This window comes from Puccinia triticina, chromosome 8A (genome assembly GCF_026914185.1).
Source record: "Puccinia triticina chromosome 8A, complete sequence".
NCBI lineage: Eukaryota > Fungi > Basidiomycota > Pucciniomycetes > Pucciniales > Pucciniaceae > Puccinia > Puccinia triticina.
The window spans coordinates 774586-790087 of NC_070565.1; the positions used below are offsets into that span (position 1 = coordinate 774586).

Below are 15502 nucleotides of genomic sequence, written 5' to 3' on the forward strand. Positions count from 1 at the left end.
GTGTGTCGAATCTCCTCGATGCCGGTCTGTACCGGTCATTGGGGGGAATCACACCTCTCGATGACCTGTACAAACCTGTCATCGAGGTGTGACTCCCTTCAATGACCAGCACGGGCCAGTCATCGAGAGGAGGTGTGAACCTCCTCGATCCAGGTCTGTACTGGTCATCGGGGGGAATCACTCCTCTCAATACCTGTACACACCGGTCATCGAGAGGTGTGAGTCCCCTCGATGAACGGCATGGACCAGTCATCAAGAGGAGATTCCACTCCAATTAACTTTTTTTTCTTTTGCCCCTGTGGTGTACCGGTGATCAAGAGGTGTCAGCGGGCATCCGGGTGGGCCAGACAGGGTGTGTACATAGTATACCCTGCTTGACTGGGGTTCAACTTGAACCCCATATGCACTCCAGCTCTGGCTGGAGGCCCAGCTCTGGCTGGAGGCCCAGCTCTGGCTGGAGAGCTCTGCACTCTCCTTTCAGGGAGGAGAAATATCATGAATGGAGTGCTGGGGATATGCACTCTAATTTTATGGAGTGGGACTCACCAGCACTCAATACATTTGCTGGCCACTGCAGTTCTTTGTGGTGCACTCCAAAGACTCTTGAGTCCCTGGTTCTGCACTCCAGCCAACTTGGAGTATTCTACTCTGTACTCCAACAATCATTGGAGCGCGCACTCCATACACTCACTTGTGAAGTGCTTTTGGGATTTTTTTGGAGTGTACTTAGGCTGACCCAAAAAAATACCAAAACATGCATCAGAGCAATCTACAGGGTATGGGTATACACAGAGGTAAAAAATCAGGTCAAAAAGTTCATATATTTGGTCAATATTGTGGATCAAGTCCACCTGATCACAGTTGGGCTTAGTTTCAGCATAGGTATGGTGTATGTTCTACATGTACCTTTCACAATACATCTCATACAATTCCAGTTAGGATCCGGTTAGATTGCGCCTGACATCAACCATTCTTTGAACAAAGATCAGACCAACTTCAAACCAACTTCAAACCAGTACCTTACAAGGTTTGGACCAAACCTTGGCATGAATTGAGAGAAGGCACTCGTAAACAGGTGCTGAGCAAACATCCGTGGTGCATAGTTACTAGCAACATGACATGTTAACCTCTTGATAACAAGATTAAGAGGGGCAAATGACCCATATGGCCAATATATTAGGGGGTTTCAAAGTCGGCCAGATACAACTTGCATGCACTTTTGCAAGTCGGTGTTCAAGTTCATTCTTGAACACCAAGTTGCAAAATTGCATGCAAGCCACACTGTACTACACCCCATAAGCCTGCTTGAATGTTTTTTTAAAATTTGGTGTTCAATAAAAGCCTTGAACACCAACTTGCAAAAGTGCATGCAAGTTGTGCATGGCCAACTTTGAATCCCCCTATTGTCTACTATCTGCCCCTCTGCCCTGGCAGATATTGTAAGATGTTTCAAACAATAATTCTGTGAGGTGCAATATTGTAAAACACATCTGTTACTGTTAACATTAGAAATAACAAACCAAACAATGTTACAACTTTGGTATGTTACCTAATACCATTACTGGTAGCATACCTACTCACTGTTGCTGCTGGACATGACAGATTGATACTGGTGTCAAATTTGGGGGTAAAAATGATCCAAGAATCAAATTGAGCAGTTGGATTGATGCCAGCCTCCAATTTAAGTTCAAACTGATAACTCTGTTGGGTTGGTCAAGCTGATGCCAGCAGCAGTGTTAGGAGTTGTTTGTAATTAGGCTGGAAATTATCAACCTTGTAACCCTGAATCTTAGCTAGCTTATCTAATTCCCTTTTCACCCAACTTTCAAAAACAAGTGTCCAGCCCTAGGGATTGTTGATTGGTACCCATGGCGGGTACCTAGTACCACTTGCACCTGCCTCACACCCATGCAGGGGTGCCGGGTGTGGTACTAGGTACTTGGGTTTGGCCCAAAAGCAATGTGGTACCCATTTACCACCCACAAATACCACCCGTGGCAGGTACCAAGTACTGCTTGGGGGGTACCGCTTGCACCCCCCCCCCCCCCCCCCCCACACACACACACCTGCCAGGCGGTACCGGGTGCGGTACTAGGTACCCAATTTGGGCCGAAAAACAAGGGGCTACCCAGGTACCAGTTGGTACCAGGGTCTAGGTCAACAATCCCTATCCAGCCCCTGATAAAACTTTCCAATTCTCCATATTCAATTTGGCCTCAGATACAAGTTGAAACCGTTGTGGTGAGCCTCATCAAAAACATGTTTTCTCTTTCACGGGCTCTAGGAATCAACTCTCAAGGCAACCAAACCCTTAGAACAACAATACCGAGCTCAGGATGCAGTGAAACATGGGACCAAGTCCACCTTCAAGAGAGCCAGGGTATTACCAAAGACACAGGATCCAGGTGCCTCAACATCACCAAATACAGACATGCATCAAACATCAATCTGCATTGGTAAACAACCCAGCAGTCCTTTTCTTATCTCTTGGTTTCACACTAATGCACCTACTTTGGGATTAGTACCTGTCTCATCTTTATGCAACTCATCCCTTTTGTTCATTTCTCTTACACTTCTACCTGTCTCATCTTTATGCAACTTTTCCCTTTTGTTCATTTCTCTTACACTTCTCCTTGATGAAAGTTTTTCACTGTTTCATATTTCTCTCAACAGCCCCCCAGATTGTCTATATAAACTGCCCCTTTGTCCACACTTTTGTCCCCCATCAGCTCATCAGACAGTATAGTACATCAAGCGTGTCTGGGCACATGCCCAGTCCTGCGCGGCCGAGCGCCACCGGGGGTTTGGGGGGTGCCCAGAGGGCTTGATTGGGGACTTGGCACATGCCCAAGTCCCGCTTGGCTGACCCCAAGCTCTGGGCCAATGGGATCATCGCGGTAACATATCTAGACTGATGTGTGTACCAGCCATCCAATGTGTCAATATCAAGGGCCAATACACTGCTAGTCTTGGGGAGGAGAGCCCCCATTGAGGAGAGAACTACCCCTCCTTGATGGTTGGTCTGCAAACCAGTCATCAAGAGGGAGAGACAACTCCCTTCTCGGTGTTCAATACCTGTATTGGTCATCAAGAAGGGAAAGTCTTGATATATGACCGGTCTGTAGACCAACCATCAAGGAGTGGAACCTCTCTCCTCAATGGCCGGCATCTTTGGCAGGCGTGGCACCCTTGCTTGGCCTCAGCCCAGCGGGGCTTTGTGCCAAACCCCGCCAACTTGGCCATGTGCCAAGCGGGGGTTTTGGGTGTGTCACACACGCTTTGGGCTTGGCCAAGCAGGCTTGGGCTTTTCACCCCCAAACTTGTGCATGTGCCCAGACAGGCTTGATGCACTATAGTTTGTCAATAGTTATATAGTCTCATAGTTACCTTACAGTCAATTGCAGTAGCCATTCTGCCTTGATAAATATATCATCTTACCTGCTCAACATCCAGTAACCATTCTGTGTGAGAGAATTACTTACATCACCATTTTATCACTTTACTCTGATATCATCTTGATCTTCTGCGCCACACCTTTTCTTGAGTTTCATTCACCAGGAAAAATGAATTGTCACCAGACATCAGGTGACATCAAGCAACAATGGCTGTCACTTTCTTCCAGATCTGGCACTACCACAACTAGGCTACAATGGCCCCTTTGTTTCCTACAGGGGGCTGTACATGCGGCCAACTGTGCAACTGGTGGGTAGCTCAGTGGGCTTAGGCTGATGTCACCTGTAGTCCAGTGACAATTTATTTTTCCTGGTGATTACTCTATTGGTGTCTTCTACTCTTTAGCATTTCACCCGGAGGGCAGCCTTTTCACGCGCTCATCCCCTCCACAGCTATCTCTATCCCACGGAGTAGTCCCCCCACCGTTTTACCTCATTTCAAAAGCTGGAGGGGACCTGAAAAAAGTCTCTCCCAGCTGATTTCATCCCCAAAGTCTCTGTTTCACAACTCTTCTATTTTACCAATGAAGGGAAAGAAATCATATGAACTCCTTGAATGATCTCTCTTCCTACAAAAGTCACCATGAAACAACTGAGGAGACTAGGGGGCAGGTGAAGTGAAGCTAACTCCAGCCTTTACTCCAAGTTGCATCCAACCATGTACTTAATGAAGTTGAACCCCCTGATGATGACAAAGGGGACATTGTTATTCAAGGGGAGTAATTTTAGAATCACCACTAGAATTCCAACACATGCTAATGAATGTCACCTGACGCCTGTCACCTATTTACATAAATTATTTCATGGGAAGTTCCTTCTCCTCTCCTTCAAAACTCCAAACAGTCGGATTGGATGCAATGGTAAATCTGAAGCTACTAGGCCAAAAAACTAGGACAAGTCCAAGAGGCACACTGACAAATCCTGTTGTCTGATGGGCCACTGACTCCCTCCAACATCCAATTCAAAAAAAAAAAGAGAACAACAGAGCCTTGTGAGGCTCCCGGGCCAGATACAGCTTCTCTAGGGAAGCCTCTCACAAAATCAGGCCAATTTGCACAGGCCTGCACTGACAAAAAAAGGAAAATGCAGCTCCCAAAACACACCACATTCTTGTTGGCTCCAGAGTAGCTCTGAATATGAACAAGAAAGGTCCATGTGACTGGGCTATTTATTATTACATAGCATTACTTTAGGCAAGGAAAGAAACCAAGAAGTTTGAGAGTTTCAGGAGGATACTCCGATAGCTAAAATTGAACATGAAGAGGTATACGATTGTAAGCCAAAGTCATACAAATTTGAAAATATGAGTCATGAATTCACTTGACATCATGATAGATCTGTTGTTCCCCTTAGAAAGTTTCTTCACTTAGTGCTCCCAAACACATCAGATAAGCCAATAATAATACATGGATTCAATCTTCATGGCACACCAGCAGCCACGCTTCTTCTTTTCTTTTTGGTGCCGTTAGTGATGGTGTAAAAGCAGTACAGAGCGCAGAAATCAGCTCAAGATGAATCACTATACAACACGTAGCAGGGCTGAAACAAGCCAACACATTTCTTTTTTTTCCACTTTCTGTGCAATGCAGCCCAGTAGCGCAACAAGCGATAGATATGACTAGAGTTTGATGGAAGAACCCGGCGAGATCAGCCGCGGTGTTTCTTAGAATCATGAGGATCGTCGTCCCGGGTTTCGGACGAGCCGGGCGGGGGAGGCTCCGAGCCGCGCTTGCCGCCCCTTTTCGCCTCGTCCAAGAACGCGTCGATCGCGAAGGGATCGGAGGCCATCAGGGGCGTATCCCGTTCGAATTGGACAGGCCTATACACAAAACGAAAAAAAGATAAAGATGTATTAGTATACGCTTAGTCGTGATGAAGAGGGGGAATCCATCGGCCCAAAGAAAGAGGAAAAAAAAACGGGGATCTGAAAGCGTACCCAACACGAGACTCTTGCAGTTCGGCGCCTTCGAAGCCTTTGCCAGCCACCCCGAGCCCGAAACGGTGGTTGCGGATAACATGGCCAATGCTTTCTCCGGTTGCTCCGCAGTATCGTTCGTCGGTAGCCGCGGCCCCGCCCCGCTTATAGATTGCCGGAGCGGCAGAGGCCGGAAAGAGGGGGCGGTCGTAGATGTTGTAGGAGTCCTCGTCGCCGAACGAGCCGGCCAGCTTCTCTTGGTTGAAGAGCCGCGAGTCGATCATGGACTCCGTGGAGATCGTCGGCTTGGCCCGCCCCAATGGGATCTTCTCGGCGACGTCCCCGCTCTGGGTCCGCGCGAAATACTGCGCTCGCTTCTCGCGGCCCATGTTGGACATCCGCATCTCGCGCTCGCGCTCCTTGCGGCGCTCCTTCCTGAGTCCGTCTCGTGCACGCGCCGCGTCTTCGTCCAGATCCTGGCTGCCTCCGTGATCGTCGATATCGTCTCCGCCCGCCTTCTCCGAGCGACGCCCACCGCGCTCGGACCCACCATCGTCCTCAGAGTCCGTATCACTGGCGTACCCCGCTAACGCTGCCGACATGTTGTTCGCCTTCGATGCTCCGGCTACCACGCGCGGAGTCCCTGATCGTTCTTCTCGTACCCGTTGCGCAAGCTGTCGGAGATTCTCCTCCTTGTGCTCCATCTTCTTCTGCGCCAAACGCTGTTCTAATAAAAGGCGTTCTCGGACCGCTTCTCTCGCCTGTGTGCCCGTAACGTGTAACGATTCCGATAGTTGGCCAAACATGTCGTTGATGTGCGTCTGGAGCATTACAGGACAAATGTTTAGCAAATGGTCAGCAGCTGCTTGAGAGTCTACAGGGGGGAATGCATCTGTGAGATGGTGGAGAACACTCACGTCTTGGAGACCTCTGCCGTCAGCGGCCAAACGCTTATCGAGGGGAATCGTGTATCCTTTATTGTTTTTCCAGTTGGAGATACAAGGGGGGATTATCCACGCCTTCTGGTCATCACTGGTTATTTTCCGAGGCGGATTTCTGAGGATGGGCGCAGGCGGACTAGGGGGCCCAGGTGGGATTTTCTTGTGCTTGAAGCGCGGAGGTTCGAGAGGGTCTTCGACGCCCTCGACCACCTTGATGATCCGTTGCGTTCCCCCCTCGGCGTTGGGGGTGTATCGAACAAAGCCGACGTTCCCGCCGGCCTCGGGTGCATGTTTTGGCTGGGCAGCCTTGATGCGAATGTTGGCTTGTTTTTCGAGGGCCATTCGAGTGCGGTCGGCGGTCGCCTGGACCTGCTCGGCCGAGGGCCGCGCCATCGCTCGGGCCGAGTCATCCAGATCGACTCGATGGGCCAGTGGGACTAGGTCCTGGAACTGTGCTTGGACGTGCCGGTCGTCCCGATGGCCTCGCTTGGCTATCTTCGTGCAATCGATCTTCCCCTCCCCATCGACCGTCAACGCTGGCGGCTTTCCGATTGAGGTTTGGTGTTGACTGGTCAGATGGTCAGCTTGATTGTGGGAAACGAAAGAGGCTGCGAGGCTGGATTGGACATACATGTTTCTCCGTCTCCCAGGGGATATGTATGACGCTGGTTCGAGCAGCCGGCTGACTTGGAGTTGCCCCGGCGGGGACGGGGTGAATGCGTGACACTCCCTGTGAAAGACATCGCGCATCCCAGACTCCAGTGGGCGCTTGTTGACCATTTCAGCACATTCAGCAAGAGTCCGTCATGAAAGCAAAAGCAATCGAGATAAGATGGCACAACACAAAGCCAATCTACTCCACCGACTTCCAGACCATCCCCCCCTCGAACCTCAACTCACTCATACCCAGCAGATCCCATCCTTACCTGCAGTCTGAAGCCCACAAGCAGGTCCAACAACTGGAATCTGAGATCGGATGCGGTCAAGTTTGGCGATTGGCAACGGCTGGAGGGGATAACCTCGTCATGGTATGCACCCCGATCGTCATTGTCTATGGAAACACGCGCTTTTGGATGGCCATCGGGAAGACTCATGCTGGGATCTTATGGATTTATCTAGATGTGGCTCGTTTATCCCAAACCAACGATGGCCCAAGTTAACCAACACCGGAACGCTTACCAGTCAACCGGCCAACCCACCCCCCCACCACTCGATCCAAAATCATTCCTCGATCACAAGTATAGCCACCCTCCAATCGTAGAATACCTCGCCACTCTTACCAAGCATCAAGGTGTTGTCAATGTCGTGAGGTTCTGCCCCAGAGGTAACTCTGATCAAGCTATCTATCCTACCCTTCATCTCAAAAATTAATACATCGGTATCTCTTCTTTTGCATCCCTGCTCGCTAAGCTGAAATGTTGGCCTCGGCTGGTGACGGTGAGCAAGCTTCTTGATTTTGAACATTTCTCAACCTTCTTATCTCAAGCCGCCATATTTCAACTCGACTTTCCAGTTGATGACGTGCAAAAAAAACCTCCTCAAACATGGCAGCATTGGTCTCAGCTTGACTAACCAACTATTTTACAGACGGGAACGTATTACTTTGGGTGCTCTCCACCAACTCGATACCTGCTGCTTTTGGCGAGTCGGCTGCTGACAAGGCTTATGAGCGCGAAAGCTGGAGGACTAGATTGATGCTGCGGTAGGAACCCCCTCACTTCTTTTCGATTTTTAGGTCAGGGTCTCAAATATGCACGGCTCCTCTTCTTTTCCAGCGGACCAGCTCAGTGTGAAATTTATGATCTGGCGTGGTCGCCATGTGGGGATTTCCTCTTGACTGGGGATACCGCTAAGACGGCAAGAATTTGGAATGTCACAGATGGTTCGTCCTTGGTGCTTGATGGCGCTGCTTCTGACTAAATCGCGTCGAATAACGCGTCGGGTTACAACTTTAGGCTCTTGCATTAAGCAAATAGCCGAGCACTCTAATTTCGTTCAAGGAGTCGCATGGGATCCATTGGGTGAATACATTGCCACTCAGAGTAGTGACCGGTCAGTCTTCATTTGGCAAAGTTTTGGCACTTGATTCTGTTCGAGCCTTTAACCATTTGCTACCTTGGCTTTTTTTTTCATAGCTCGATGAACGTATACTCGGTCCAACTTCATAAGGACGAAAGTGGTGGAGCCACAGCAGAGGTTCATCACGTTGCAAAAAATTATAAAATCGATCTCTTAAATCAGCAAGCTACCACCTGGAGTAGCTTCCACAACTTCCACCATGAGAAGGATGATCTTAACACCTCCAGCGCTCGATCACTCGCTACAAGTACCAGTGTCGACAACCGCAGCGATACATCAGCGCCTACCTCTGTTACCTCTGTCCAAACCCCTAAGCCTAAATTACCTCATCAAACAGTATCGAATACATCCAGTGTTGCTCAATCACCCTCTCATCATCCATCTCCCCAAGTCAATCCGGGTAGTCAAGTGCCCTCAGTTCCGCCCACTCCAACTACAGCGACAAGCACCATGCTGAACGAAGACACCAGCATGCAGCCACCCACCGAGATCCCGCATCATACCAGTTTGAGCTCAATATCCACCCCTCACGTTCGCAATCTATCAAATTCCCGACAGTCCTCTGTGGTTTCCAGTCAAGCCATGTCTCCCTCCAGCCGACCCATCCGATCACCTTCACCAGTCCCCCCATTACCCGCAATTCACGTAAATGAGGAAAAGCGGAGTAGTTCGGTATTACTGTATGGTGATGAGGGGGCCAGTGCGTTCTTCAGAAGGCTGACCTGGAGTAATGATGGTTCAACGTTGATCACACCGGCAGGACGATGGGAGAATCGATTTACAAAATCTGAAACGGAGAAAAAATCTAGTAATAAGGGCAAAGCGAAGGAGATTGAGCGGGGAGCGGGCGCGGACACCAAGAAACGTCGAAGACGGCGGACAGCTACGAATGACTTGATCATTGAATCGGACGATGAAGCCGATCAGGCTGGTGGACAAGAGCATGAGAAGGACAGTCCAACTGTGTTTGTTTACGGCAGAGGAGCGATCAGTGCAACTAGTGGGAATGCCCAGTCATGCCAACCACTGGCGCGATTACCGGGGCATAAGAGCAGTAGTGTAGCCATCCGGTTTTCGCCAGTCATTTACCGCTTGAAAGCTCTCAAATCAGCCGCCGGGTCCAAGAAGTCAGGTCAACTGGCCCCTCCCGTTCAGGTCGAATTGGCGCAGGGATCTCCGATGCAAGAAATCGATTTGAACAAACCTACATCTCACCATCATCGTACCCAGGCTCCCAACCCAGGCGATGAGCCGGTCGGGATATTCAACTTGCCTTACCGCATGATCTATGCCGTCGCTACTCACGATACTGTCTACATTTATGACACACAACAATCGTCGCCAATCTGCTTATTCAGCAACCTCCATTTCTCGAGTTTTACAGACTTGTCGTGGTCAGTTTGAAGTCGAAAATTCATTCAAATCAACGTTTTGGGCCCCACTCTGATGACTTTGTTTTTTATGAATGAACACAAAAAAAGGACTAACGATGGAGAGACGTTAGTGTTAAGTTCGAGTGATGGATATTGTTCACTAGTGATTTTCGACAAGGACGAGCTGGGCGAACGGTTAACAGACGAAGAAATCCAGACGCATTTGCCTGCCAAGTTCTTGCAGAACATGATCAGAAAAGAGGAGGAACGGTTGATGTCGGCTAACCACCCAGTCACCCCGGTCCTGATCAGTCCTCGCAATCGTGACCAGAGCAGTAGTAGCGCGATCGCCAGTACTCCAAGACAGTCCGCCAAACGCGACGTTGGGGATACGGCTGGCGCGGATCTCCCCGTCGCTCCATCGACTACCTCTCAACCAGACACTTCTACCGACGGTCTTCCGCAGAAAAAAAAGAAAAGAGTCGCGCTCACTTACGAGGGGCCTGTCAAGGGCTAACTAGCGACACATACAATCTAATGCTCTTCGCTATCTGCTTTGATTCATGCTGGCAAATAAATCTAGTGATCAGAAGACTTCTGCAAGAATAGAATAACGTTGCCGCTGTTCTCTATTTTCCATCGGGTTGCTCAATAGGTAGAGATAATGATTTGCTGCTGCAGAAACCTCAGGTCACCAAAGTGGGCCTGGTCAGCTCACACAATGTATGAAACACCGCGAAATCAATTTCAGCTGAGTATTAATCAGAGAAAGATAATGATTGAGAATAATAACACCAAACATTCAACGGATAAATAATGCCTCAATATTGTCCTGGTTGTAATTACGAGTATGTGAACTAGTGCATAGTAAGATTGTCATTCATCTGAAGTGTGTGTAACTAAAGAAGAGGCAAACGGGCGGGATTGATGATCTTTTATTTTGTAGAGTGGGGTGGGGGGACAGGGCAATCTTGAAGAGAACCTCGTGATGAAGGGCAATTAGTTGGTGGGAAGCATGTCGCTAGACGAGTCGAAATTAGCACCAGAATCTTGAAAACCAGCGTCGATATATTATTATCAGTCTGAGAAGTGAGGATGTAGGGTCCATCCAGGCCGGTCGACCACATTGGCTGCAGGGGGAGGAAGCTTAATGAGTGGCAGTGTGCAAAGCGGACTCCAGACGAAAGACGAGGCACCTTGTAATCAGACCACAACACACCCACCCATCATGCTGCAATCGTTGGAGGAGAGCGGCGGGTCCGAATGGCAATGGCTGGCTTGGGGCAGGGGCGCTGGGATCTTGGCGGTCCGGTCTCGCCGCTGCTCCGCACGCACAAACAGGTCGGTCGGGGGAGGCGATAGCAGGAAGATGACGAGGCGGAGGACGAACGCGGAGGCACAAATCATGGCCCTCTGATTGCTGTCTTCTTCTTCTGGCTATCGAGCGCGATCTGTACGTCGGGTCTCAACGACCTGGGAAGGACGCCCAAGAAGCGCTCGTTTATATGCGCAGCCAACGCCGGGAAAATCTGGTTGCTGCAGACACTTTCGACGGTGGATTGAGACTTTAAATTCTTGTGGTCTGTTTTAGGGATGCTGTGGGATTGGAAGACACCTTCGACTCGCTGGTCTCACATGAAAATGATGACGAAATATATCTCGGCCCGATTGAAGTCAGGCGGGTCTGTGGTCTGCCCATCTTATCCTTATCCTTATCCTTATCCTTCCTCTGCCGGCCGATTTCTCACAAAGAGCATTTATGTTGGATGCGCCACTCGGCTGGAAGCGGGTCCCATCATCGGAATCGGATCCGCCACACCATATGGTCCAAGGAAGTCGTTTGCTTGTCAAGTGTAAAGATTGGTGTAGACCCTTATAATATCCTCTTTCCAAAAAAGAAAAGAGAGCAGAAGTTCCCAATCCATGCTCCAAAACTTCTGGTTTACAATCCTCGTCTGATCAACATACACAGCTGCCCACCAACAGACAGACAGGTCGGAACTCTTTGCTTATCAGCAATCCATCCCTCTTTTCTGGCTTTTTACATGCGGATTTTCTCTTGCTTGGGCAGGAGGATGGGCCCGTCTGACTGTGTCATCAACTCGCCCACCTGAACCAAAAGAACCTTCGTGCTCCTTCGAGCCTGATAATTGCGGAAACACAAGTCCCTCCCGGGACTTGCATGTCATCGTCGAGGTTCTTGCGTGAGCAGGACCAGCCATATGCCTGCAGTGACCACAAAACCTCCCAGACGGACATCAACATCACAAACTCTGGGAAGCCAATGGCGCCGTTGGGATCCTCAGGATCTCCTACGTGTTCAGCACTGTTGAAATTTCCAAACAAGAAAAAACAGCCACCAATCTCTCTAAAACCAATTGTAAATTTGGCCACCCAATCATCTGTCACAGGAATTGCAGATTGTTGGATGTGGAGGCAGACCAACTATCACACCCCTCAGTGACCCTCGACTGCTGAAAAACAGTTATCTTAAAACACATGTAGAAGCCATAATAAAGCCACTATTGGTATGGGTTTTTAAGAAATGATAAGCAAGAAGGTAGACCCCACTTCTGCCAATGTGGGTTTTCTTTCAGATTCTGAGGTGTAGGCGCTACATGATGTTGAAGTGAAACAACAGCAAAATATCGCAAAACCCCAATCCTCTCGGGCCACACCTCCAAAATTACACGTACTCCCCTCCTTTTGAGACGCTTTGCGCCTCATCAGAGAGGCTTAGTTGAGCTTGGATAAGTGCTGAAATGGGTTTTATTGGGTGAAATTCCAGTCAAATCCGGGGCCCTTATTTGTCATTGTTCAACTTTGGTGGGAGTGGGAAGGATATCCAGTGTGAAAATCACAAAACCAGCTCTCTCAGCTTAAAATTTGTATAAAACAGAAAGCTGAATAGACAGTCCTGCAGGCTTGGCTTCTACATCCTCTGAATCAAAAAACTGCACTCTCAAGGGGTAACATGCTCAGGAATCTATTGCAAGGCATAAAAAAAGTCCAAACCATTCATTGAGTTTGGAAGATCCATCTGTGTATCTGCATTTGGTGACATGTACATACTTCCTGCCTATTGGCAGTGATATAATTAGGCAGTTTAGAACTTGAGTGTTTCCAATGCAGAGTGACATCAAACTTCATTTGAGTTGTTAAGCAGGTGCCCTTTGTGCAGTTCTCAAGCTCCTCTGCTGTGGGCTTGTGTCTTGCAAAGAAAATCTCCAACAGCCCTTGGCAGGAGGGAATTGCATGCTATTTTCCCTTTTTGAAGATCCAAGAATCTGATTTTTGGTGGGAGGGATTTTTGAAGCTCTACATTCATTTCCACCTCATGTTTGTTTTAATAGAATAGCTTAGTTTTTAGGCCTGATTTTTCCATCCAACCGACAAAATTTGATGGAGTTCATGAAAATCCTGCCACCCACAGAAATTCCATAAAAATACCCAGACTTCTGGATTTACAAGCAGTGGTTGACTTGACTGCTGCATCTTACATATTGTGTGGTCCATTTTTGGTTGGGATTTTGTGCGGCTTTCTCTCAGAGGACATAAGACCACACTTGTTCACCAACTGTGAACAAAACTTGATGAAAAAAATAATCAAAGTGGCATTCTTGCTGGGCTATTTTGGGGAGGGAAGGTGTAAGTCCCTCTAGGTGGAGGCTTGCTTTGCAATTTCAAACTTCAGCCTAACTCATAGGGACTGAAGTCTTGAGGGAATTATTTAATCTTGCCCACATCCCAAGGAGGGAACAGACAGCCTGCAAATGCCCTCCTTCAGAGAGGCTTTGTTAATATTGAGACTTAGACTGAAGTGAAGGGAAACATAGAGAAAGAAGAAAATTAATCATACAGGTATACTACAATCTCCCAGACTGGCGGGTAAAATGTAGAGCTTTATGTCTACAATGATGGAGAGAAAGAAGTAAGAAGATGAATCAAGGTAGAGGAAGGTGGCCTTGAACATCCAGCAAGGAAAACTGGTGAGCTGAGGGAAGTAGGACTATGGGTATTGCCATGCACAGTTTTTTGAATACACTTTGGATTGGTGGATAGCATTTTTGGCAGTCAGGAAGTGTCACATTGGGTATGTCTTCAGTTATGTTTCTTGTGCAGTACTCGTCCAGTTTGACAGTCATTGCCAACATCGGCTGTCTGGGCTATGTGGACTTTTGGGTCATCAGACTAAAAAGAGTTTTGGAGTTGGAAAGCAGGTTGGCTCATGATTCTAGTTTGTGGACAGAAATGTGTAGCAACTTACAGGTGTGAATTTTAGTTTTTTGGAAAAGCAACACCAGGCAGTCTTCATGTGCAGGTTTTTGTCACACAGGTAATGCTCTCTTGGACCTTTTGCTAGGGCCACTGTTGAAGTTGCGTGAAATCAATAGCCAGCCCAACTGCTTGCAATTACTCCTAAAACAAGGCATGATTTGAATGCAGGCTTACTTGCGGTGGTTTTGGGGTCTGTGTCTCTGACGCGGCCGCAGTATCCGATAGGGTGAACGGTGCTGCATGAAAAAGGCTTGCTGGCGTCGTTTTGCTCAGCATCCGCGGTGACCAGACCAAAAGCTGTACCAATAATGAAGAACTTAAGAAATTGAAGATGCATTGGTGATGCGTATAGACAAGAGGTTGGCGGGGAAGATTTCAAATTATTTTGGTGGCAGGCGGGGTGATCGAGGGTGACCATAATTGATGATTTAGTGCTGGATAAGTGCTTTCGAGTCAAGCAGGGTAGTTAGAACAGCTGGCTTTATCGCTTTTTTAATTGGACCGGTTGCTGACACCCGACTTGACTTTTCTGCACCCTGTCTTACAATTGGTTGACAAGGTCTTCGACCTTCCATATTGGCATTGTCATGGGGTGGTTAGAACGGCTGGCTTGGTAGTTTTCTAACTAGACTGGCACCCACAAGCGCCATGGTTCCGGATGTGCGTTGCTGAAACCCTACTAAACTAATTTGACACAGCGTGTCTCATAAAGTCACAATCCCAACAGCCCCCAAGCAGCTGCAAGAGGCGGGTGTTTAAAAAGTCAAGATTTTGGCCAAATTCATACCCCGGGGCCCCTCGGGGAACGATTTTTCCCGACTACACCACAGGTGCATTGACAGATTTCGGATGGGGTCGAACAAATAATCTACTGGCTTTTGGGAATATTTAGCCTAAGCAACGCCAACTCAATTAGGTTGCTAGTAGGAAAAATATATATATAAATCCATACAGCTGAAAGTGGTATGGAAAAAAACACTTTTGGAAGTATGTACCTAGCCAGTGAGCCGGGATGAGCCCATACATAGACTCCCGCCCTCAGAGCCAAGCAGCCAAGTGTCCCGACCTTTGCACCTCTCAAAACCCTTTTCCCTACGGTTGTCTTCCTGAGAGGTTTTCTCAAGTGTGAGACTGACCCTGGCCTCAACTCAAGAAATTGGATTGATGCATGCGTGCAATTTAATTTCAATCTGACCACTCTGTTGACCCCGGCGACGGCATTTGCAGTTGTTCTAACCCCAGGTTGGCTGAGAAGAAAATAAACTTACCGGGATTGAACCCGCAACCTGGAGTCCCAACCACTTGGAATGAGTGACTCAATTTAAACAGTTTCTTTTCTGCTGAGTTAATACTGGGTTTGCATTGCAGAACATTTTGCACAAACCTGGACCAAGAACTGCTTCTTTCTAAGTGTTATTGATTTGAATTTTCACACTAAAGTGAATACAAGTGTATGGATTCCCG

General features: G+C 48.3%; 3 protein-coding genes across 3 annotated transcripts; 1 reads left to right on the forward strand and 2 right to left on the reverse strand.

The window, feature by feature from the left end:
- Positions 1-5099: 5099 nt before the first annotated feature.
- Positions 5100-6941, reverse strand: PtA15_8A90 (uncharacterized protein; the record flags this gene model as incomplete). The annotated part of the gene is made up of 3 exons (XM_053172263.1): positions 5100-5271; positions 5389-6188; positions 6285-6941. 3 exons carry the CDS (start codon positions 6939-6941, stop codon positions 5100-5102), a joined length of 1629 nt encoding a protein of 542 aa, XP_053022744.1.
- Positions 6942-7114: 173 nt separating this feature from the next.
- PtA15_8A91 (uncharacterized protein) lies at positions 7115-10277 on the forward strand (the record flags this gene model as incomplete). Its single annotated transcript, XM_053172264.1, has 8 exons — positions 7115-7336; positions 7428-7632; positions 7719-7745; positions 7896-8010; positions 8084-8190; positions 8264-8360; positions 8444-9781; positions 9869-10277. The coding sequence occupies 8 exons, from the start codon at positions 7115-7117 to the stop codon at positions 10275-10277; spliced, it is 2520 nt and encodes an 839-aa protein (XP_053022745.1).
- Positions 10278-10837: 560 nt separating this feature from the next.
- On the reverse strand, positions 10838-11167 carry PtA15_8A92 (uncharacterized protein; the record flags this gene model as incomplete). The annotated part of the gene is made up of 2 exons (XM_053172265.1): positions 10838-10890; positions 10984-11167. 2 exons carry the CDS (start codon positions 11165-11167, stop codon positions 10838-10840), a joined length of 237 nt encoding a protein of 78 aa, XP_053022746.1.
- Positions 11168-15502: the final 4335 nt, after the last annotated feature.